Below are 24,002 nucleotides of genomic sequence, written 5' to 3'. Positions count from 1 at the left end.
TCTCTTCACATTTCAGTGTGGCTGTTTGCCAAGTGGTGAAACTCTGCCTTAGCCTTCACTTTCTGCTTGGGAAAAGCCTCAAGGTCAGCCAGGGTTGAATGGTAAGGGCCATCTCATGTCTTTCTTGATCATGCTCACAGCCCTAGGCACACACACAGCCCTTACACATGTGCCAAACCTCTAGATTTTCAGGGATCTATCAGGGCTTTTCAAAACCTCTATGGATATCTCCCTTATCAGCTTTTCCTTTAAGCTTTTTGGCTAGTCTGTCATTTGCCCCAAATGTTATCCACTGTCTCAGGCAGCCACGAAGTTAAAACGATTGCCCATAATTGCTTTTGCTCAAGTTCCCTGAGTGGAAGACTTTTTTGCGCTGGGTAGGCCCCCGCTGAGGTCAAATACAGATAACTTTGTAGGTGAGGTCTTCCAGATAACCAGTAGACAGGTCAAATCACGACAGGTCTTCAGAAATGAAAGAGCTCCGCCTCTGTTATCTTCCTCTGGTGGCTGCATTGGAATCGGGGCTGTGCTTTTCAAGGCCGCCATGGAACTGAAGAGTACCTGACGGAACGGTACCGCGAAACTTGCTGTTCCCACTGAAATCCAGTTGTTCTTCTTGAATAAATGTTTCCTGAGCTGCTGGAAGATTTTGGCTAATTTCCAGAGTCTGAAAAAGCTGATTTCTGACCAATTTTGCCAGATTTTTCATTTATTTTACAGAAGAGAGAATTTTAAGAGATCGTATGCAATTATTTTTGTTGATATCGTCCCTGTTTTTCATGACTTCACCCAGAGCAGCAAGGAATAACTGCCATGGTTAAAATAATTTCCTCATTTAATTAAACCAACTTAGCTGGGTGTGAGTATCTTGACACTGTAAAAACCTGATTTAGAACAGGTATCCTATCCCAATTACTTGACATCTTTTCGTCTTGATCATAAAGTATGATAATATTCTGAAGCTAGTGAACCTATATCTGAATCCTGTTAAATGGCTATAACTTTATATTACTTCGCCGTGTGTCTAAAACACAAAGTCTAATCAACCTTTTACGATTGAACTTTTAGATATATGAGTATTTTTAGATATTAGGCTCTCCATATTACTGTCCTTTCATTATGAACTCAAATTTGCTTTCGATTAACAGTCAAATCTTAAAAGGTTCTCTGAGGGGAATAAAACCTGAAAAGGTGAGAGACTAAATGATTTAAAACTATCTGGGCATTCCTATTTCCACTGGTGCTAAAATATATCTGAACATGGAATGGAATTCAGAACTCCGAGAAAGAGAGGTGATGTCCCAAGAGTTGATGTCACACAGCCCGTGTCCTGAGAGGCATAGAAGTTGGAGCCGGACAGTGGCTGTTCGTTCTGCTAACTGTGGCAGAGACTGCTCTTCTAAAAGCAAGCTCTTCAAACTTAGTATCTTAACCACTCCTCATGAGGATAATAAGAATTTTCTTTCTCAAGTTAAAGGTTTAAGAAATTCCTGATAAGATGTACCGTTTCCTAAAGCTTATTTTAATTGTGTTTTTCTTTTACTGTCAGCGGTCATCCGGCTACCAAATGGCAGACGCACGTGAGTATGTTTGGTAGCGATTGCTTATTCTTCTTCCTGGCTCACCGTTACTTAGTTTCAGGGAGTTGGGTTAAACACATCGCTTATTCCAGACAAATTCGACTTCCTGGGAGGATTTAGGATTTAGGAGGAAGAAAGTCAGTGGGAGAACTGAGAACTTATTTCTTAAAACACGTATCACTTACAGAATGGATCCGTATGTGCTCAGCATTGTCGAACATAACATTTTGAACGAGCCATTCTCTTAATCATTCCCGTAGGAGATTTTTCAAGTCTGACCTACAGGGAGAGGTTAATTCTTACAGAGTTCGGGAGGCCAGGTGTTCGGGAACAAAGCCAGTTGCTCAAGTGTAGGCCTGTTTGTCATTTGCAGCTGCTCGTTACTGCCTATGAAAGGGAGAAACAGACCCTTACCACTTTCCTTCCCTTCCTTCTCTCTGCATTGAGCTTTGCAGCCCCATCTCATTCATAAATAAGCCTCTTCTCCACCTCTGGGCCAGCTAAGGCTCCTAGACCTCCCTGGGAAGGCTCATGTGTGTTTCACGCCCGTAAGGCTCAGTGGTTCTGGGTTCTTTCTCGCTCCACTAAAGTCAGCATTTTGAGGGTGCTACCTGGCCGCGGGGGGAGGGAAGCCATATTCACTGCTTGCCTGCACTTCTCTGCCTAGCGTCTTCTGATATCAACTCGATAATTATGCTGTGCATTGGTAGCTGTATTCTGGTGGCTATGCTCGTGTTGATGGGTGTCGTCATTGGTCTTTACATCAAAGTGACCAGGGCATTGAAGTGAGTGAGTAAATAACACCCCTCAAACGGGATGCTTGAGCAGGGTCTCTCGTTGCCCTGGGGGCAAGCCCTGGGGGAGATCAGGAAGGTGGGGGGTGGGCAGGTTTGAAATGCAAAGGCGGCTGAGCCTAGAATCTTAGCTTCCTCCCCTTCTGGCTTGGGGTTGTGAGCTCATAAGTGAGTGTTCTCAGCCAGGGGGCTGTGTGTCTGGGCTGCTGTGCTGTCGCTGACCTCGGGGCTTCGCCCTCAGCGGGTGGACTCGGCCCGCTGGCCCCTCTGTCCCCGGCACCACGGACCGAAGACTGCGGAAAGACTGAGCCCGCGAGTCTCCGCCCCGCGGCCCCTCAGGCCGGGCTCACTCCATCTCTTGCCTGAGCTGGGGGGCGCCCGGGGTGCGCTCAGGGTCACTGCCCATGGCCTTGGGGACAGTGAGGTGGCCTGTCGGACTGTGGGGAGCCAGAGCTGCGTGAAGCTCCTGGGAGACACCTGACAAGGGAGTTTAGATCAGACGAGACACAATTAAATCTGGGGGCAGGACCTTTCAGACACGGGAGAGGTGAGGCATCCGAAGCAGTGGCGTCCCCGCGCTGGGGCAGCGAAGCCCGTGAGCCCGGGAGGTGACCTGGGAGGTGAACTCCAGCCCCGGGGGCCGGCTGACTGCGGGCCCCCTCCCCACCATGCGCTGCACTTGGCGCGTCACTCTCCCTTCTTCTTGTGGTCTGACTTGATGTTTCCAGCAGTCGTAGGAGAGGCAGGAACTAGACAGGAAGTTGGGAGGGGGCGGGCTGGTGTCCCGGCTCCACCCCGAAGTTCCCAGCTCCACCGGTGATGATGATGATGATGATTCGTTACCAAATGGACTGAGAAGGAAGATTGTAATTCCATGCGTTGTGTGTTTTTTCTTAAGAGTTCCAAATGTTCCTGTTTGCTTCACCTTAAACGATGATCCAGCCATGGTCGCCCAGGACAAAGTCACGGCGGCCACATCTATCACCGCCGGGTCCTGTCCCAACCTCGGGTGCTGTGATGACTGTAACTTGTACGCCAATTTCGAAGCCCTGCCGCCGTGCTACTGTAATGTAAATGAGGGGCTCTGACTTGGGGGGACACAAATATCCTGATGAGCAATATTTCTTTCTTAGTAGATGTTTTATTATTCTAGTCGTTTTATAGTGTTTACGTTATATTATGTACTATATAATAATATATTTATGTACTTTTGAATAAATGCAATATTGAAAATAATTCTGCCTCTGGTATTTTTGTTACAAGCGTACCTACATTGGTGTATCACCCACTCTGGACTCGGGGCCACTAGCTTGTAAGACTATATTGCAGTATAAGGAGAGAGTAAAAAATAGGGACATTTAGCACATCTCCAAACCCCAAGAGGAAAATATATATTGGTCTTCTGGCGTTTCCAGTTTCCGACCCAGCTACACTCCCCGAGCTGGAGTGAGGAGTTCGTTCAGCTCCTCTCCTTCTGAGGGCTTCGTTCCCTCTAATCCAGCCACTCTCCCGTGGACAATTAGGTTCCACGGTCCTGAAGGGGATTGCCACAAATCCCGGAGAGCCAGAGGACAGCCCGGCGGGGTGGCGCTGGGATTTTCAGGTTGCCTGGTCTGTGTAATGATCGGGTTGAGCTCAATGGCGCCACACGGACATTTATAAAACCTGAGGTGCCTCCTGCTGGGGTCCTCTGAATCTTCGGATCTCCTCCTCCTCGGATTGCTTTACCATACTGATCTTTGCCGACTCGGTCGTCAATGTCTTTAAGTGCTAACGGGACCCTCCGGCTGAATGTCACAGTCCAGGGTCTCTGGGTCCCAGCAGTAGCCGGAGGATGTACTGCTCACTCCTGTTCCTGCCCTTCCCAGCGAGCCTCCTGGAACCCCTTGCGAATCACAGACTCCCCATCCGTAAACCATAATTTGTATTTTCATTAACGAAACTCTTGCCTTGTGAGCATCACGTGTTTTACTGAATGTAAAGAATTAATTAGTAACAGGTGTTTGCCCACTAACGGGGATTAAAAAGGATGACAGGTAGAGGGCATATTCATCACTTTAGTAGCAGTGGAATTTGCCAGAAGATATGGGAGTGGAGCCGTTTGCACAGAGCAGTCCTCGGAACTGCGGAGAATCTCCCTGGAGGGTGAGTGCCGCCCCGGTATACGTTTTAAGAGAGGAGGTCAAGGCGGCATCCTCCTCCTTGGGAACTTCCGGCCGGAAGTGACCTGTCCTTGCTGCGGCGGAGCTCTGTGTCTCTCTCCTGGCACCTACCGCTCCCGCCTTGTCTTGGGTGGTATGTGCGCTTCCATTTTCTCTTGTCACCAGCAAGCTCCTGAGTGGAGCTGCGCGGGTGCCTCGGGGAGCGTCCCACCTCCTGGGGAACACAACGTCGCAATGTCACAGGTGCTGGCCTTGCCACTGCGTCCCTGGGCGTGGGGCCAAACACCTGGTCCAGGCACCCGACCTGGAAAGGATCCCCCGGGTCACAAGATAGGCCCGTGCTCTCCCTCAAAACCCCAATATTCTAGAGCCCAGTGAGGGGTTCTGGGCACCAGGACAGTCCGTACCTCACAGAAGAGTTGATAGCAACCAGGAAGGGTTTCAACCTGGAGGATCACTCTAACCTCACTTTACCTCCACAGAGCTGTTGGGAAGGTTCCTTAAAAATTAGTCATCATTTCCTGCTTAAAAAGCTCTAATTGAACTTAGAATAAAATCCAGACTCCCCATCTGACCGACAAGCTCTTCACCACTTGAGCATGACCTACCTCTCCTCTCTATCCTCCCACCCACGAAACGGGCCAGACTCCCCTATGCTGCCAATGTGCCCAGCTGGTTCCGGCCTCAGGGCCTTTGCACGTGTGCATTCTTCTGCCTAAAATGCGTCCCCCAGGCCCGGATCACATGCGAACGCCTCTTTCTGTGTTTGTTGGAATTTCGTCTTCTCAAGATGCCCCTCTTCCCACCCTAGCATTGCATCTCTACCCGACCGAAGGCAGCCACTCTCTATCCCATCACCACTTTGCTAGATTTATAGCACCTCCCACTCTCTGTAATTTATCTTTATTTGTCTTTCGTCTCTCTCAGAGAATAAGTTCCACGCGGGCAGGGACGGCGTTTCTCGTATTCAATTCTGTATCCCCAGGCCCCGGAACAGTAGCTAATGAATATTTGTTGAATGACTGACTGACTGACTGAATGAATGAATGAATGAGAAGAGGGCAGCCCCACATACGAGCTCCTCATAAGCACAACTTCCGCACATCACAGGTGCCGGACCTGCCCCCACAGCACTAGTCTCACCTTGGACACCAGAAGTCCCTTCTCTCATCCGCAAAACAGCGCCCAGGGGACTTAATTCACCCTCTCCAGGTGAATAGAAATTCCTGGAAGCCGAGCCTGGACCTGCCCTTTATTTTCCTCCTCATGCCTCAGCGTCAGCACCCTGGCAGGCATCAGAGTGGCCCAGGTGCCACCCCTACCCCTAAGGTGATCCAAAGGCTTTAATATTTAAAGAAGGGCAGTGAAGGCCGAAGGTGTGAACGATGTCACCCCTTCGCGATTTGAACAAATAACGGGGCAAGGGCCCTATTCCAAGCCTGAGCCACGGGGAACTTCGGTGCCCACTGTACGCCAGGTGCTGCAGACGCCCTGGGAGGCCTTTATCTCGGTGCTCCCGGGAGAGCAAACACTCCCTGTCGGGGGTGCTGATAATGGACCGGTCTCGCAGCTGCTACATTCTTGCAGAAATCTACCCCTTATGTGGTCAAACCAACACATGTCCCTGGAGGTCGCCAGGAGGCTTATGAAACCAGATAGTTACAGACAGAGAAGTATAAAGCTCGCTGGCCCTTTCAGCCTTTCCTCCGCTTACGAAGATGGAAGCCGCGAGTGGCCTCGTCCCTTTGGTTCTTTTAATTGTGTCGTGTTCGGCAGAGTTTAATTTTACTCAGTCTGAAGGTAAGAAAAGTGAACTTGTTTTTTTTAATCGAAACAGGGAGACCGCCTTTCAAGAGGCCTCTGCCCAAAGTTTTTAAACATTTAATATCCGCGGTTGGCCCTAGTACAGAGAATATTCACTCATATGCTTTTGATGGGATTTTAAATTAGTACTAAAGTTTTTTTTTTTCCAGGCCCATAAGACAATAAAAATAAAAAAGTACAAAGAATTTTACCAGATAATTTTGCTACTAAGAATTAATATTTAGGAAACACTCATATCAGTGCACAAAGATATGTGTACCATGCACTTATATAACCATAAAAAGCAATGTTCATTTCCATCACTTATTCTGTAAGTTATGATAAATCCGTACAAAGGAATAATCGTCGGCAATTTCTTAAAGATAAGACCGAGCTATAAGAAAGGTCCCTAGGATCTACTCTAAAGTGGGGGAAAAACTATCTGAAATTTGTACAATAGAATGATGTTTATATTTAAAATACATGCATTTGACAATTTAAAAAAATCGAAGTGGAAGAGAAGAAGAAAGATAGGGTCTGGAAATACAAGAAGTTTGTAATGATCGATCCTGGGTGGATGGGGTTATATATTTTTTCTTTAATTGTCTTTGCTTCCCAATTTTTTTCACTAATAATATTAACAGTTATTGTCAGGGAAAACTAAATAGAAGGCTACCATTAAAACGACATCACCCATGTGTCATAGATAAAAATGAAAATGAAAACCTTTGTTTCTAAGTGGAGTTTTTAACCATTAGTCAAGTTCCATTATGAAGTATTTGATTTTTAGAAAATTCATTCAATTATAGTTGCCGCTCTGGATCTGCCTCCTCTGTAATAGCTTTATTGCAAAGTAATTCATGTACTTTAAAGTCCATCCTTCCAAACTATGAAATTTAGTGGTTTTTACTATAGACACAGGATTATGCAACGATCAACACTAATTGGAGAACATTTCTTCCCCCCCACAAAGAAACTCTGTACCCATGAACAGTTCCTCTCCATTTCCCCAACGTCCCTAAGGGAACCGCTGCTCTCCTGTTCTACCTCTGTAGATGGACCTATTCCGGATGTTTTGTACCAAGGGCGTCCGGCCCCGCATGGTCCTTCACTCCACACCATGTTTACAGGTTTATTCATGCTGCACCATGTACATCGGCACCTCATTCCCGGTTATCACTTGGCAGACCCTTCTTCATTTCTTTATTCATCAGTTGATGAATATCTGGGTTTTCCGCTTTTTGTTTGGTGGTCGTTAGTGCTGCCAAGAACGTCAGTGCACACATTTTCGTGTGGCCCTATTTCCATGCCCCTTCGGGTTATGGCTAGCCCTGGAGGTGCTGGGGGATGCTAACTCTCTGTTTAACCTTCAAGGACTAGCCGGACTGTTTTCCCAGTAGCTGCTCCATGTTCCATTCCCTTGAGCAGCGTCGAAGGGGTCCAATTTCTCCACATCCTTGTTAACCAGCTAACACTCGTTACTTTTCTGGCTCTAGTTTCATTTCACATCCTAATCGGTGTGAAGTCGTATCTCATTCCAGTTTGATTTGCATTTTCCTGATGACCAGTGGCGTTCGGTATCTCTTTTATGAGCCATTTGTGTCTTCTTTGGAGAAATATCTAGTTTGGTTCTCTGTTCATTTTCAATTGGGTTGTCTTTGAATTATTGAGTTGTAAGAGTGTTTCATATACTCTAGATATAAAGCTTCTTTTAAAAACTATTTCTTCAGGCCCTAATATATTTATTCTTTGATGCGCCATATATAGAGAAATCATACATTTCTCCCCAAGGGCTCTGAGAAGGGGACATCGATTGCCGGTGGCTGACTTTGGAGTGAGCTAAATTACCGTTCACAATTACTGGCCTGCAGGTGTGGATATTCCACGTGGGGTTAGACCCCCAGGCCCTGGATGAGGAGGGTAGGGTAGGGGCTGCCGACACTCAATGTTACCTGTGGTCTCTACCAGGCAAATCCAGCTGCAGGGCCAGCCTGGGAGGCGCCAGCCAGTCAGACACCCACAAAGCCATGATCCTGCAATTCACTTCCAACGAGGACTGCGCCTGGACGCTAGAAAGACCAGAAAACATGAGCGCCAGGATCGTCTTTTCCCACATCCAGTAAGCAGAGGCTTCGGTTCCTCGTGGGGATGGCTGGCCCCTCTGGGTCTCTGTGGGAAGAAGGCATCTGCCCTTGAGGTGGTGGCAACACCCACATCCATGGTGATGATGATGATGGCTGAGAGGCCCGGACTGATTTTCGGCCCGGCTCTGGTCACAGAGGTCTTGCGAGCTTGGTACAAGCGCTACAGGCACAGGGAGGTCGGGAGTTGTCACAGGTCACACAGCTAGTACGCTGACTGTCCAGGGTTAGCGCCCCGCCGGCTTCCTTCCAGGTTCTAGGCCCTAAAACACTAAACTTATAGTTCCAAACATCGCTGTGCATTGAATCCACAGGGGAACCTCCGCGATCTTAGATTCCCAGGCTGCACCCCACAGAGTCAGCTCACGATTCTGGGGGTGGGGCCCAGGCATCACTGTGTGTGTGTGTGTGTGTGTGTGTGTGTTATTTTAAACGTTTTATTTTGCAATATATACTCACACGCATGTTATAAGGGCCCAGGTGATTGCAGTGGGGGTCATGCTGAGAGCAGGGTCTTCACGGGATATCCCAGTCACTCCTCGCAACAGCCCCCCGGGGCAGAGGCAGTCTAATCCCCACTCACTGCGTGAGAAGGTCCAGAGAAGTCCCTTAAACACCCCTCAAATCACACACTAATAAAAGTGGGAAAGGCATTAAATCCAAACAAACTGGCTTCAGAGCCAAACTCTCATTTGCTAAGCCTCGTCACCAGACTCTCGGCCGTCGATTTGGATTTCCCTTTTGAATCACCGCCAGTCCAAGTATATGCAGGCTGCACTAGCAGCAAGCCCGGTAAGTCCTCACCGAGTGCCATCAGTGGGTTCTGTGACTTTAACCGAAACGCCGATTTTACCATAGGCTTACTGATATAAACGGGAGTCAAGGCCCCACGGCGCCCCGTCAATGCTGCAATGGGATGGCATTGAACGAAACGGCCTTGTTTGAGGACCTGCTGGCGTCTCGCCCCATCCCAGCAGACCTGAAACCAGAGAGGGTATCAGAAACACCTGCGGGGTTCGATAAACCCCGACTGCTGGGCCCTGGACCCAGATTCTCTGACTCAGGTGGGGTAGGCGGGGCCTGAGAATTCCCATAAGTAACCAGCTGCCAGGTGAGGCGTTGGCCGAGGTCCCACACTTTGGGAGTCACGGTCCGATACCAGTGCGGTAGGGACTAACTTCCGTTTGGCCCTCAAAGAAACAAAGGAGAAGGTGGGCTCTCCAACTCCCTGGAATGGCAGAGCTGTTAGAAAACACATATCACTACTTTTGCGGTGTCGGAAGAGAGAGGAGAGAGCAGAAGCGTGGGAAGCACGAGAAAATGGGGAGCGGACACCTCGCTTTCCCAGACCCCGCCTGTGCGCCAGGCCTGAGCCCCGAACTTCGTGTTCAGGATATCAGCCCACATGCCGAGGCCTGAAGTCGGCTGTGAGAGTCCCACCTGCGGGCCAGAGAACCGCAACCGAGCCGGGTTAAGTCACTCTCCGGAGTTACACGGAGGTGTCCGAGGTGGGAGGAGAATTCGGGTTTGCCTGCCCTGGTGGCTTTTCCTCTAAGTCGTCCTGGAAATGTGTCCGCTGAGAGCATTTGGAGACACTTCTCAGCATGGGCTGAAAACATAGCCCCGGAATGCCCTGTCCCAGGCAGGATGTAGACTCAGGACAAAACGGTGGTGTAGGGGAAGGAAGGGACAACCAGGGAGAGGCACCATTTACTTAACCTTGAGAGGGGTGACCATTTCAAAGAAATCGCTTCCCCTTTAAACAGCTCTGGATTTCAAGTGACAAAGGGGACCGGTTCTAAACAGGAAGGTTCTACGCCCAACAGTTAAATAAATGGGCACTGAGAACGGGAGAGATGAAAGTGGGGAGGAGAGACGGAGCCCTGGGTTCCAGGCCCCCCTTCCCTCCTGGCTTCGCGTGAGACGCTGGCGAAAGCGCTTCGTTCTGCTCCCGGAGCCGCTTCCAGACCAGCGCTGTGCGGTCTGATGTCGGCGGAGGTGTGTGTGCGAACGGCGGGTCCTGGAGACGTCGACATGAATACAGAATTACCACCGCTTGCTAGTGCCAGTGGGAAAAGTCGGCTTCTCTGTGAAACCCTCTCCGCTGGCGGCTCTTTAACCACAGGTGCGTTCCGTTCGCAGGCTTGATCCAAATGGAACTTGCGAACGTGAAAACATTAAAGTCTTTGACGGGAACTCTACCGCTGGGTCTCTGCTGGGGCGCGTCTGCAGTACCAGCGACTACGTTCCCGTATTTGAATCCGCATCCAAAACACTGACGTTTCAAGTGGTCACCGACTCTGCGAGAATTCAGAGAACGGTCTTCATCTTTTACTACTTGTTCTCTCCTCGCACCTGTAAGTTCTCATTTATGCATCCTGCGCGCAGAGCGCCTGCGAGCGCCGAGGGTTCCACACTCTCCGGCCCGGGCCGGAAGCTTGAGTCTGAGTCTGTCCCCTCAGAGACCCCTCTCTCTGTCTGCGGGAGTGGTCTCTTCCTTGCATATGTAAGAATCACCTAGAGAGTGTCTGAAACCAGATTCCTGGGCCCCACCACAGAGATTCCGATTCTTTAGTTTTGGACCGGAGCCCACGAACTTGCATTTCTAACCAGGTCCCAGGTGAGATGGGCGGGGCTGACAGCTGGCTACACGCTGATCAGGTCTCCCCACCGTGTTAGAGACTGAGGCAGACTCTCTGTCCTACCTGTCTGATGACAACCCTGAGGTCTCCTGAGATGCTGACTCAGGGACCACCCCGCCTCTGCGCTGACTCACCGGGTCAGGAGAACCTTCACGTTCAACAGGTTCCCCAGGTGCCTGAGGAAGACCGGAGAGCAAAGGGGAAGCACCGACCTAACTGGTCGGCCATGCGACGCCAAGCAGTGCTGCAGGCCCGGCTCCCAGGCTCCCCTGCAGCCCGGGGCGGGGCCGCGCAGCTCTGCGGGCGGGTTCGCGCGCGAAGCCCCACGCTGGGTCTCTCTGAGGCGGGGGGCTGACCAGGTCCCCCTGCTCAAACCTCCGATTCCTTGGTGCTGACACATGTCCGGGTGGAGCGGTCGTGGTCTTCCCAGGCGGGACCCCGGGCACCTTTTCACGCCTCACCTCTGGCTGCTACCTGACCGTAGCCTGCGTTTCAGGCCATCGGAGCCATTTCCCGCCCACTAAAAGGAGCCTTCGGGGTGGTTTCTTCGTGTTTCATTTTGTCCAGCTGTGTGCTCACCTCCTGGGGGAGGGGGAGCCCAGGGTGGCTTCGGGGAGGCGGCACTGAGCAGAGCTTTGAGCAGTCATGTGACTAGGGGAGGGAGAGGCGGGAATGGGTTGAGGCCTCGTGTCTGCTGGAAGCCCCAGCCGGAGGCGACATGGGGAGAAAGGACAGGCGGGAGCAGCCGGTCACGTGATCATGGCCCGTGGGCCTGGGAAGCCCGGCCGGGCTCAGCGAGGAGGACCCTCCAGTGTTAGTCCCCAGAGTGTGACCGCGTTTTCTATGGCTCAGTCCAGGGAATGGAGGGTCCGTCTCTACAGCTGGGACAGATCTTACAGTGAGAGTTTAATAGTATTTGTTTGGCAGTAGTATAAAAAATTTCCTCTCTGTCCTGTACCAATGGGCAGAAACTCCAGTGATAAGGGTGAAAATCTCAGTGTGCTACCATTTCGAAAGAGGGAGATGAAGTAAAACTCGGGGGGAGACTTAAGCAACTTCGATTCATGCACAAAACAGAAAGGAAAAGTCTGTCTTGATTTACATTCCTGGTCATCCTCGACTTCCTTCCAGCTATCCCGAACTGCGGTGGATACCTGGACACTCCCGAAGGCTCCTTTACCAGCCCCAATTACCCAAAGCCACATCCTGAGATGGCCTATTGCGTGTGGCACATACAAGTGGAGAAAGGTTACAAGATAGAATTGAGCTTCAAAGAGATTTTGTAAGTACCGCGGTCCACTTCTGCTGGAGCAAACACAGTGAGTCCACCTGGCAAGTGGGGGGCTGAGGGAAGAGAAAGTTTCACATCCAACACCCCCTCCCCCCGCAACGATAAACACTTTTCAAATAATGGGATGTTTAAAAGGAACACAGATACTATTGTATTAAATTGACTATTTTTCTGAAGATGCGGAGGTCACCAGGGACTGGCAAACCACCAGGTTTGTTATCATAAACCTGAGATGCCACCGTAAGGAGAAATCCTTAATCGCTTAAGACCGGGATGGTTGGGGTTATAGGAAATAGCATTGCACGGGTTCGAAAAGCTGTTTTACCAGAGGCCCTGCTTCTCCAGCCTGGAAGTGGACGAGCAATGCAGGTTTGATTTCGTCGCTGTGTATGACGGCTCCTCCACCACCTCCGGCCTGATTGGACAGGTGTGCGGCCGCGTGAGGCCCACCTTCGAATCCTCATCAGACTCGCTGACCGTCGTGCTATCAACAGACTACGCCAACTCCTACCGGGGCTTCTCTGCTTCCTACACCTCGATTTACACGGACACCGTCAACACGAGTAAGCCATGTTCTCTGAGCTATTCTGAGCCCTCTGAAGATCGTGTACATAGAAACGGCTCCTTAATTTTTAGCCTACCTGTGGCTCTCCCTGCGTGCAAGCCTGTCACATGCACTCTGGAACACATTCATAATCGGAAGCTCGAGTTCTGTGTATTGCTTCATACAAGAGGAAATTAATGATTATATTAACCTGTAAAAGATTTTTACAGAAAATTGTTTCCCTTCATGCCTTTTGCAAAGGGCCATTAAAAACATTAGGTTTATAGATTCTAGCTGCAAACAAGGTCGCAGCGAACAGTGTAAAGCAGTAGATTGACTGCTTTGTTATCTCGGGCTTTCGATGACAGTTTAGGGCAAAATGGGTTTTGAGTTTTTATATATTCTGCTCACACGTAGCTTTCTAAAATCCAAAGTTCCTAGTTAACATAATCTTTTTTTTTTTTTAACAGCATCTTTAACTTGCTCCTCTGACAAGATGAGAGCTATCATAAATAAATCCTACCTGGAAGCGTTGAGATACAATGAGAGTAACTTAAAACTAAATGACCCAACGTGCGGCCCCAAAATATCAAACGTCGTGGAATTTTCTATCCCTTTTGATGGGTGTGGAACAATCAAAAAGGTAGAGTGAACCTTCGATAGCTGGGTTTTGGCGAATGCCCGAGGCACGCTGGGTAATGCTGGGGGTGTAATGCCTGCTGACTGCTTTAGCAAACAACTTCCGAATCTTTGTGCTTTTACACGTGGTGAGCACGTGTGCGCATTAGGTGCACACACTCATCTGCACGCAAATGACAACTTACTGCATTCATACTCGGGGTCGCTAGATGGTAGTTACCTTTCCCAAAAGGTAAAGAACTCTGAGAACTCACTGGAGTTTGAATATCTATATGCTGTGGGCTTCACAGCCCACTAGTAATAACTTTCATAGAAAATGCTACATCTCATACTTAGCAAAAATCTAGCTGTATTTTTATGATCTTCTTTTCCCTATAAATACAGGAGGTAAAAACATTCCTTACTTTAAACATGAAGGACATAAGTTTGCAATTTATTCTGCATTTTCTAGAACTTTAAGACATTTTCAGTCCATGGGACCCCTTGATACATACCCTGAACTTTTTGCTTAGGTTGTTGAACTGGAATTGATAAGAAGTAAATCATTATATTTTTTTTGCCCAAAATGTATACCTGGGATATTACAATGCAAACCTCTAGGGAAGGCAGCCTGAACCTATTGCAGGACCTCTATCTGCATACATTTAGGAAACTGCCCAGTTAGCCATCCTACCTTAGTGTTATTTATGGAAGTCAATACGTTATTGAGTCTAAAATCCTTATATGGCTGGAAATTTGCATTCAAAATTGTTTTTAATGTAACCAAAAATTTCTGTCTAAATTTCCAAGCCTTTCTGCTCCAAGCAAAATCTTTCAACTCACACTTTTTCTTTCTACCAAAAATGTTTCTTAAAACACACACACACACACACACACACACACACACACACACACACACACGTAAGGTTTCTAGTATTCTGACACGAAAACCATTATCTCGTGATTTAAAAAAATCATGTCTCTACTGGCAAATGGCATTCACATCAATGCTCTAAAATATTACTGGACTTATAACATTCGAATTCCATCTTGTACTGCAGGTGGAAAATCATTCAATTACTTACACCAATATAATCACCTTCACGACGTTCCCAACTTCTGAAGTCATCACCCGTCAGAAACGGTTCCAGATTATCATGAAATGTGAAATGGAATACAATTCTACCGTGGAGACGATGTACGTAACAGAAGAGGATGTAACCCAAAATCACAGTGTACTGGGAAAATACGACACAAGAATGGCTCTTTTTGAATCCGAGTCATTTGAAAAGCCTATACAGAAGTCACCATATTATGTGGATTTGAACCAAACTCTTTTTGTTCAAGTCAGTCTGCAAGCGTCAGATCCAAGTCTGGTGGTGTTTCTTGAGACTTGCAGCGCGTCTCCCACGTCTGACTTTGCATCTCCAACCTATGACCTGATCGAGAATGGGTACGTACTGATCGATGATGTTCTTGGAGTATTAGTAATGACGTTAACGAAGTAATATGTCTACGTAGCTCATATGTACAGATTTTTCTAGTACTATCACCTTGGAATGTAATAAATTTAACCTTTTCATAAAATAGTGACTGCGTGCTAGCTACAAATAAGTTAAAACATTTCTATAGCCATAGTCCATATTCACTAGACTTTTAAGTGCATTTACAAAACAGTTGCTGGTAGAAACAGATTTGTTTTGTCAAGAAGGTTTTATTTTTGCTTTTCTTCCCCCACACATTTTGGTTATTTTCAAAAACCCAGAAGATTATTTCATGTGTTCCAGAAAACATGTAATTAGTAAAGTATATGTGGCATTCTTAAAAAAAAAAAAAGATCAAGTTTTTTTTTTTTTTTGAAAGCTCGCCTTTTTTCCCCCTATAATCTGATGGATTTTAACTACGTCAGCCAAACTGACACATTCATGTCAAGTACATAAAGCAAGGTGTTTGAGTTTAATACATCATAATTAATTTTCTCATTAATTCATATGGACTCGAAATTTTAGAGCCAGAGGGAACTGTCTCACCCAGGACCTAGGTCCGTAGGCTCAGTTACTGTGGTCTGAGCTAAAGAATTGCCTTTCTAAGGAGGTTTTTCAATCCAAAAATTAGACAGTTTAGAGAAAACTTTATATCATCTTTCGATATTGAAACTACTGGACTTCTGAATACCTTCCAAATGTGTCATCAATTCTTCTCCAGATGTAATCGAGATGAAACTTGTGAGGTGTATCCCCTATCCGGACACTACGGAAGATTCCACTTTAATGCCTTTAAATTCTTGAAAAGTCTGGGCTCTGTGTATCTACGGTGTAAGATTTTGATATGTGACAGTGGTGACCATCAGTCTCGCTGCAGCCAAGGCTGTACCTCTAGAAGGAAACGAGACATTTCTTCATACAAATGGGAGGCTGATGCCGTCATAGGACCCATTCGTCTGAAAAGGGATCGACGGGCAAGTGGAAATTCCGGTAAGAAAAAAAGCTATTTCATGATCTAAGTACACTTCATGGCTCAGAAAATGCTGCTCAAATATGGTTCTTCTTACGCACAGAGAGCTTGAAGATTTATGATAATTTCAGCAATCCCCTAAAGAGGGTACGAGTTTTAGTGCATAAGATTAATTTTTATTTTGCTTAGTATAAATGTAACATCCTCACTTCTAAACATACTTTTCCTTAGCTTCCTGACTTCTTATTACAGACACTATGGCACATACATAAATCAAAAGGAATGTATTTTGAAGATGAACCAGCATCTCACACTATCATCTATTTGGGGGAAAAAAGCTTTTTTTAAAAAGCAGAAAATATTATATTTTTAAGACATCCCTGTTTCTTTTTAAAGGATCACAACTTGGGCTCTGCCAGGTTTCGTGAAAAAATACTCAAGAATAATCCATAATTTAATGGTTTAGGATAAACCATGATGAAATAAAAACTGCTTATAAGAATTTCTTATGTGAAAATGATCCTAGTATAAAAGAATCCTATGATCTGTCTTTATTATTATTTAAATGGACTGAAGGAGTATGATTTGGTCTGTGCAAGATAGTTCTATGACAAAAACAAAAACACAAACAAAAATTAAATTCAGTAATTGTATAAACACATTAGCTAAAAAGACAACACATCTATGATAATTTGAAATTAGTTGAAAAGTCTTGAATTAGAAAAGTATTCTTTTTCAGTTTGAAGGGAAGAAACTAATTGTTTCTCCAACAATAAAACATATTTTGACAGCACTGGGCAATAGTGAACATTAGTAAATGAACCTGCATTCTATTTAATTATTCTTGAATTTCACAAGTTTTTCACCTTTTGTCAGGGAACCAAACCATTTAAACAAATAAATAAAAAAACAGCTTATCTTTGAAATTCAACATCAACATAAACTAATTCAAATATTTGATAACAGTTCCTGTACGTTGTGTTGGTGTGATACATTAGTTGGTGTGTGAGATTCTTAAGCTATGTAGAGATATACATTTATGAAAATTTTGTAATGCCAAGTAATACTTTCCTTTAGAGCATTTTTACCTTGTTTTCAGTTACAGGATTTCAGTATCAGAATCATGGAGATGACACTCAGAATCAACCTGTCAACAGCCTGCACCTGTTTTCACTCATGGTCCTTGCTCTGAATGTTGTGATCGTGGCCATGGTCATCGTGAGGCATTTTGTGAATCGGAGAACAGCCCACAACTACCAGAAACTGCAGGACTGTTAACTAAAGGGTCCAGCCTTACATGAGACACACTCCTCCTGAGTGTGAAAGGAAATGCTACCTCGCAGCTACACCCATCGTGAATAAACTAGGGAAGGTCTCATCAGAGTGACAGGCAAGTCCTTCTGCCATTGTGGTCAGAGTGTGTTTCCTTGCAGGATGACTGAAATAAACAAGCATTACATGTTAAAAAACCAAAACCGCCAGAATAGTTAATGAATTTTTAAAATGTTTTATGTTTATGAAAAAGGCTATTAAGTAAACGTTAGATGATAAGAAAACAGCTATTTTTATTTAAGAAAAGTAGTCTTCAGCATTAAATGTATTTATTTTGTAGATGCAAATATGCTACCTTTGAAGCATATACAATAGCTGTAACATCTGAAACTAAAGGGTGACAGAGAATTGACATCTCCTTGAGTCATAGGCCTTACTGCATAAATGTAGAGTCTCAGCACATCACACCTTAAACATCCAGAAAAGGGCATTGGAACGAAGAACCTGACTTTAAAAGGAGACTTCTGTGTAGCCTGATTAATAGAGAAAACAACAATTCTCCTCTCATTTACCACTAAACACCGAAACCCAAAGTACTAATCCCAGCAAGGAGTAGCAAGGACAGTATACTTTCCCATCTATTGTGCCCAAACAAATATTATTAAAGACCTCAGTGTGAACTACTCATACTCATGTCCCATGTCACTTCTAGTTCTTAGATGAACAACACAGCTCTGTTTTGTCACCTAACAACACAGCTGGTTTCAGGTTCTAAAACGTGTCAAAATAGACAACCAGATTCCTGAATGCCCAAAAGCGTTTCCCTTCACTCCTGTACGCATGTATTGAGTGTACAGAGGGCTGGGGATATGTAATGGATATGATTGCGTCTCTCCCCCCACAGAACAGGTTCTTAGGGGCCTAATCGATTTCTGGCCAGAGTTCAACTTGTTCCTTTTGAAACAGACAAAGCTTGTTTTGAGTAAATGACACGATGAGTAAATGATGGTTTGAGTCAACTGACTAGTTAACAGAGTTTAGAAAAAAAATTAAAGAGCAGTGGCTTCCTGACAGTTTATTTTTCATAAGACTCTTGGCAAGATCTGAAAATAAATTCTTAACACCAGCAGAGGGACAGAAACGAAAAGGTCAACCTACTAACATCTGAACATTAAGGAGTCGATTAAAAAATCTTTAAGGTGGCAATGTGGTAGAGAGAGAGAGAACTCTGTTCTTTACAACATTTTGTACAGTGTAAGACAATGATAAAGTTTTTGATAATGAAGAATTAGAAAATGCAACATTTCTAGTCTGCAAAGAGAGTGACTGCCATGGAAGTTTAGTAATCAGAGAAGATTTTAATTAGCAACAAGTCTCAGAACCTCTTTAGCTGTTTCTTTACCTGCCTCTACGTGGACAACCTCTGATTTGTCGAAATTACTACTTTATTGAAGAGGAGTAAACTTTGCTTCTAATTTCTAACAGATTCATGTGAAAATTGAAGAACTCATACTAAGTTCTTGCCCTGAGCAGTTCTCTATGGATTTCTAGAGGCCCCGCCATTTGGAAATGCGCAGCCCGCTCTCCCTTGGCCTCCACAGGGCCTGCACTCCTCTTACTCCGTCCTGTACAGCCCTGGGTACAGCGAGAAGAGTGATCCTTAACTTTGCACATGGCAATCTTACACTGTAGGTAGACCACATCGTAGCTGCTGAGAAAGCTGAAGGCATTGAACTTGAACTGGGCCACATTCTTCTGGTGAGAGTGGAGGTTGACATAGGTATTGTCTTTGATGCACCTGATGGGAAGAAGAATGCCAAGTCAAAAAGATTACGTTAAAGCATGAATTCACTCTGAGTCAAATAATTAGGCTTGGACCCAGACCTCTGAATTCTAAATAGAATTTTTCCCACTACCCATTCTTCTATTTAAAACAAACAAACAAACAAATTTTATAACACTACCACGAGTGGAAAAAATATTATTTCTAGCCAGAAATAGAAAGGAATTATAAAATAAACATAATTAAAACAAAACAAGGTAATTATATTCTAGCTAGAACCATTGCCTTCAGAAGGCCTGCTCTCTTTTGTCAAAGGGCAGATTAAAGGGGTTGTATTATTTGAAGGTGAATTTAGATTATTTTAGAATGTATTCATAAACCTTAGTTCAATCACTGAAAAAGTTAAGCATAAATGATACATCAAGAGAGGAGATAAACTGAAATCATATAAAACGCTCAATTAAAACCAGCGTATAAGGCACTTTGTTTAAACCCAAGGAGACGGCAAAAGGAGAGAGGGGCGGAGGAGAAACGGAGAACAAATGCGCCACACGGAAAATAGTTACCCCGATGGGAGATTTTAATGCAACGGTGTCGATGATCGCTTTCAGTGTGAATGGTCTAAATACACTGATTTAGTGTGAATGGTCTAAATATACTGATTTAAAGACAGTGACTGCTAGAGTAGATTTTTAAAAAAATCCATGACTTGACTATATGTTGTCTATAAGAAACCCACTTTAACTATAAAGACACAGATAAAAGTAAAGGGCTAGAGATTTACTATGCTAAAGCTAATGAAAAGAAAGCTGGAGTAGCCATATTAATTTCAAACAAAACAGCCTTCAGAGCCATGACAATTATCAGAGGTGAAGAGGAGCGTTATATAATAACAGAGGGTGAGTCCTCCAAGGAGACATAACGATCCGTAATGTATATGCACCTAGCAGTAGAGTGTCAAAATACTGATAGAACCGAAAAGAGAAATTGATAAATCCACTATTATAGTCGGAGACTTCAACACCCCTCTATCAGTAATGGACAGATCTAGCAGGCAGAAAATCAGGAAAAATACAGATGACCTAAACAGCATCGTCAACCAGCTAGACCTAACTGACACTTATAGAACACTCCATCCAACAACGGCATTCTTCGGAGGCCCGCATGGAACATTCACCAAGACAGACCACATTCTGAACCACAAAACACACCTCAACAAATTTAAAAGAACAGGAATCACACAAAATACATCCTCAGGTCACCATGGCCTTAAACTAGAAATCAATAACAGAAAGGTTGCTAGAAAATTCCTACATATTTGGAAATTAAACTGCACACTTCTAAGTAATTCATAGAAGAAAAAGTCTCAAAAGAAATTTTAAAAATATTTCAAACTATGCAAAAAATGAATATACAATTTACCAAAATTAGTGGGAAGCAGCTAAAGTGGTACTGAGAGGGAAATTTATAGCCTTAAAAAAATGCATGTATTGGAAAAGAAGAAAGATCAAAAACCAATCATCCAAGCTCCCGCCTTAGGAAACTGGAGAAAGAAGAGCAAATTGAACCTAAAACAAGTAGGAAAAAAAGTGTTGGTTGTTAAATTCTGGCACCAGACTGCGCCAGACGCAGCCCCCTCCTTGATGTAGTTGTGAGAGTTGAAGGGAAGAGCCTCCTCACTCTGACTTCAGTGCCGTTGAGTGCCACATCTGCGCACCGCCCACGCCATGGCTCACACCACCTGGGGAGGGGGCTGCCTCTCGCTCCTCCCCTGGCTTGATGGGCACTGCGACGCTGCTCGGGGCTTAGGAGGCATCAGGAAGTGATGGGTTTTTGGTGTTTTTGCACCGGTTGCCAATTGCCCACCTGTAAGCCTTTTGCTCGTATTAGGGAACAGGGGAGCTACAGAGGCCAACAACTTGCCGGAGTTCTAACTTGCCAGATCCTTTGTTTAACCAAAGGAGCCAGAATAAATCTCACCACTGCACAAGCTTGGCCTGGGATAACCCGCCAGCCCACCAACGTGGGCAAATGCCCTGAGGACTGGGAAGTGTTACAAAGTCGTAAACCTCAATGGGAACAGAATGGGTGCGAAAGGGGGGGATGGGACAATGGAATCCCAGACAGCAAGGGCCCTGCCCAGGACCCTTGGGGGATTCAAGGGAAGTTGTCCAGTTCCTATAATTATTGGTCCCCCAGTGGGATCGGAGGGATGGTGAGGGCCTCGACTCTGCCTCTGGGGCCTGATAAAGACTCTTGCACAGGGTTATGATTTAAGACTACCGGTTGAGAAGCCACAGGTCCCCTTCCCCAATGGGACTGCCCCATGAATATAACAGCCAAAATGGGCCTTCCATTTTCCTTACCCTTGCTGGATCAAATCGTACTTGACAGTTGTAAAATCATGGGGATCTGGAGAAGCCACGCAGGTATCCACGAAGACCCTCAGGCTGGGATCGAGGCTGCGGACCGTGGCCTGGAGGAAGACTTCTTTCTTCTGCCCGGCATAGTGCGGCCCCCTGCTCCCCGGGGGCTGGGACGCGGGCAACTCGAGGAATGATAGGGACACACGGTAGCCGGCATCCTGCCTCGGGATGTCATCCTCGGGAACAATTTCAATGGCTGACTGGCCGTCTGCCCTGCAGGTGAGCTTCAGCTGAGGCACCTTGTGTCTGACAATGACCCGGCCGGGGTGGCCCCACGTTCGGCCTCTGATGGAGTTGGAATAGCTGCGGGAGCCACGGCTCTCCTGGGAGGACGACAGGGGAGCTGGTGGCTGGGGCTCCTGGCCCCCCGACAAGCACCTTCCTTTATGAGCGGAGGGCTCTGCTGCTCGGTGCTCGCTCGCTGATGCGCCGGAGGCCAGAGGCTCTGGGCCTGACCTCCGTGGTACCTAACGCCATGAGGCGGTGACCTTCTATCTTTGCTCCTTGGAGTCTGGGGTGCACGCAGGGAGCCCCCGGTGGGTGAGCCTGGGCTCCCTCCTCCCCTCCTGTGAGGGCCGCGCTGCGGTGGGGGCCACGCTGGCCGCTGGGCTCCTCCACTCCTTCCGTCCCCTCGGCCCAGGGGGCTCCCAGACGGGCCCAGACACCCGCGCTGAATTCCTCTCCTCCCGCGAGGTCAAGGTCGGGCCACAGGCGCTTACACAGTTAGTGCCGCCCTGACCGCGGACCGGCTGTGGCTCCGTGCGAGCTGTGGGCCTGGCCCCCACCCCCCCGTGCCTTCTGCTCTCGGCTTTGCTCCCTCCAATCAGCTTGAAGGAGCTGACGGGGTGCTGGCGGCTGACGAGCAGGGGCCACTGCCTCCCACAGCCCCCTTCCCACAGCCCTGAATGTCCCCCAGAGACTCAGCCTGCTCAGCGACATTTGTTCGAGGAAGCCTCGTTCTGTGCCACTCACGTCCTGTGACATTCAGCCCTCCAAGGACTGCTTAGCCCATGGTCTCTCTGGCCTGTCTTTTCAGACATTTTCTCTCCTACTCATCCCGCCCCCTCCCCGGCCCCCATTATGAAATGTTAGTCCAACATACACACTGCACATATTCTGTATGAATATCGGTGCTTTACCCATTAAGAAAGTTTTTGGTTTTTTTTTTTTGGCCTTAACTAATATCGCTTCTCCCCCTGGAGGGTGACGTCACCCTTGGCGAGAAAGCACAGCCTAGAAAAGCTAAACTCTGTGAACACGTGAATCTGCCCCTTTCCGACCTGACCTTGGGCTTCCCGGAGTTCACGGGCCCCAAGTCCCTTCCGGGGCCCTCCATGCTTGCGGCTGCCTCGGGGCCCGGGCGCCTGCCCACCGCCCGCCCGGAGCGCTACTCCTGTCCATCCTGACCCGGCTCCACCCCCTCGTTCAGGCCTTGGGCCTTGGGCCTTGGCTGCCCTGTTCAAAGCGCCCTTCTGTTCCCTTCCTTGCTTTCTTTCTTCTTGACCCCGTTTTCTAGGAAGGACTCTCATTCGTTCCTTGGTCCCATGCCTGTCTCTCTTTTCTGGACTGTAAGAGCTGTGGCCAGGCCCTGCCAGTCTCGCTGGCTGCAGGGTCCTCAGCACCTAAAAGGTTGCTCGTTCACCGGCTCTGAAATCGGACACGGGGGCCCGGGGCCGGCCATCACCCCAGGTGGTTCCTGACCAGCTGTGTCCTCTGGCCCTGGCACAATGGTCAGCATACAAGGCTTGCTGAGGAAGCCAGGCTAGCCAGGGCCAGAGAGGACAGTCAAGCATCCTCCCGTATGGCCCAGAAGCTTCTGGGGGGCTGTCCTCCCAGACACAGGGGGCTTCCAGCATGGCTCCTGGGGCAGAAAATTCTGAGGTGAAAACTAGAATTTCTAGAGAAAAAAAATGACTGTGGTCTGCACATACCAAGTAGACAAAATGTCACGTATGGAATGAAAGTGGTTATTGGCCTCGTGAAGACAATTTGAAAGAATTCAATCTCCAGCGAAGTCACGGCTTGTGACTCTCCTCTCCTCCCATCCAAGTTTTTAGCCGGTGGTTGAATTTTGAAACCTCTCTCCTTGGCCTCTACCCACAGAAGGGTGCCACCACCCCGTCGACGTCTTACCTGCTGGACAGTGCCACAGCGGCCATAGGGAATGTTGAAGATGAGGTAGCGCCCCGTGACCTGGGGGCGACAGAGCTCATCATTCAGGTGGACGTCCCAGGAGGAGTAGCCCAGTCTCCGGAGGTAGCCGCGGTCAATGACGGCTTGGAAGAGGTGAGGCAGGCAGGAGAGCTGGGCTGCAGGAGGAGAGGGCGGGCAGAAGCTCACGCGGAGAACCTGGCACACCGGTCTGCAGGTCTGCAGGTCTGCGGTGCGGGCCGTGGCCGTGTGTTTGTTAAAGTACCAGGGACAGCACCCCGGGCTGGCTCCTTCTCATCACCACCTCCACCTTCGACGTGACTTCCATTGACTTTGTTTCT

At 47.2% G+C, this 24,002-nt stretch overlaps 3 protein-coding genes across 3 annotated transcripts in view; 2 read left to right on the top strand and 1 right to left on the bottom strand.

The window, feature by feature from the left end:
• Window positions 1–1,567: 1,567 nt before the first annotated feature.
• LOC107512977 (protein FAM24A-like) lies at window positions 1,568–3,462 on the top strand. Its single transcript, XM_016149063.2, is given in 4 exon segments — window positions 1,568–1,580; window positions 2,184–2,247; window positions 2,249–2,365; window positions 3,273–3,462. Coding segments are annotated over 4 exon segments (384 nt in total).
• Window positions 3,463–6,219: 2,757 nt separating this feature from the next.
• Window positions 6,220–17,504, top strand: CUZD1 (CUB and zona pellucida like domains 1). Its single transcript, XM_016149073.2, has 9 exons — window positions 6,220–6,336; window positions 8,308–8,458; window positions 10,623–10,837; window positions 12,254–12,404; window positions 12,759–12,976; window positions 13,428–13,600; window positions 14,637–15,028; window positions 15,781–16,049; window positions 17,129–17,504. Exons 1-9 carry the CDS (start codon window positions 6,255–6,257, stop codon window positions 17,305–17,307), a joined length of 1,830 nt encoding a protein of 609 aa, XP_016004559.1. The 5' UTR covers window positions 6,220–6,254; the 3' UTR covers window positions 17,308–17,504.
• A 107-nt stretch (window positions 17,505–17,611) lies between these two features.
• LOC107512978 (deleted in malignant brain tumors 1 protein) overlaps window positions 17,612–24,002 on the bottom strand; it is a 132,925-nt gene continuing 126,534 nt past the window's right edge. Inside the window, 3 exon segments of the mRNA XM_036223323.1 lie at window positions 17,612–19,099; window positions 21,451–21,833; window positions 23,644–23,819. Of these exon segments, the coding sequence (XP_036079216.1) occupies window positions 18,814–19,099; window positions 21,451–21,833; window positions 23,644–23,819 (845 nt within the window). The 3' untranslated portion in view covers window positions 17,612–18,813.

This window comes from Rousettus aegyptiacus, unplaced genomic scaffold (genome assembly GCF_014176215.1).
Source record: "Rousettus aegyptiacus isolate mRouAeg1 unplaced genomic scaffold, mRouAeg1.p scaffold_m13_p_6, whole genome shotgun sequence".
In the NCBI taxonomy this organism is placed as follows: Eukaryota; Metazoa; Chordata; class Mammalia; order Chiroptera; family Pteropodidae; genus Rousettus; species Rousettus aegyptiacus.
The sequence above is the reverse complement of the archived record's forward strand: the minus strand, read 5'-3'. Positions and strand labels throughout refer to the sequence as shown.

Bases quoted from the DNA above. Each gene is read 5' to 3' on its own strand.
- CUZD1 (XM_016149073.2), top strand. From the start codon at position 6,255: ATGGAAGCCGCGAGTGGCCTCGTCCCTTTGGTTCTTTTAATTGTGTCG. The intron at 6,337-8,307 runs GTAAGAAAAGTG...GGTCTCTACCAG, and splicing joins TAATTTTACTCAGTCTGAAG to GCAAATCCAGCTGCAGGGCC. The intron at 15,029-15,780 runs GTACGTACTGAT...ATTCTTCTCCAG, and splicing joins TATGACCTGATCGAGAATGG to ATGTAATCGAGATGAAACTT.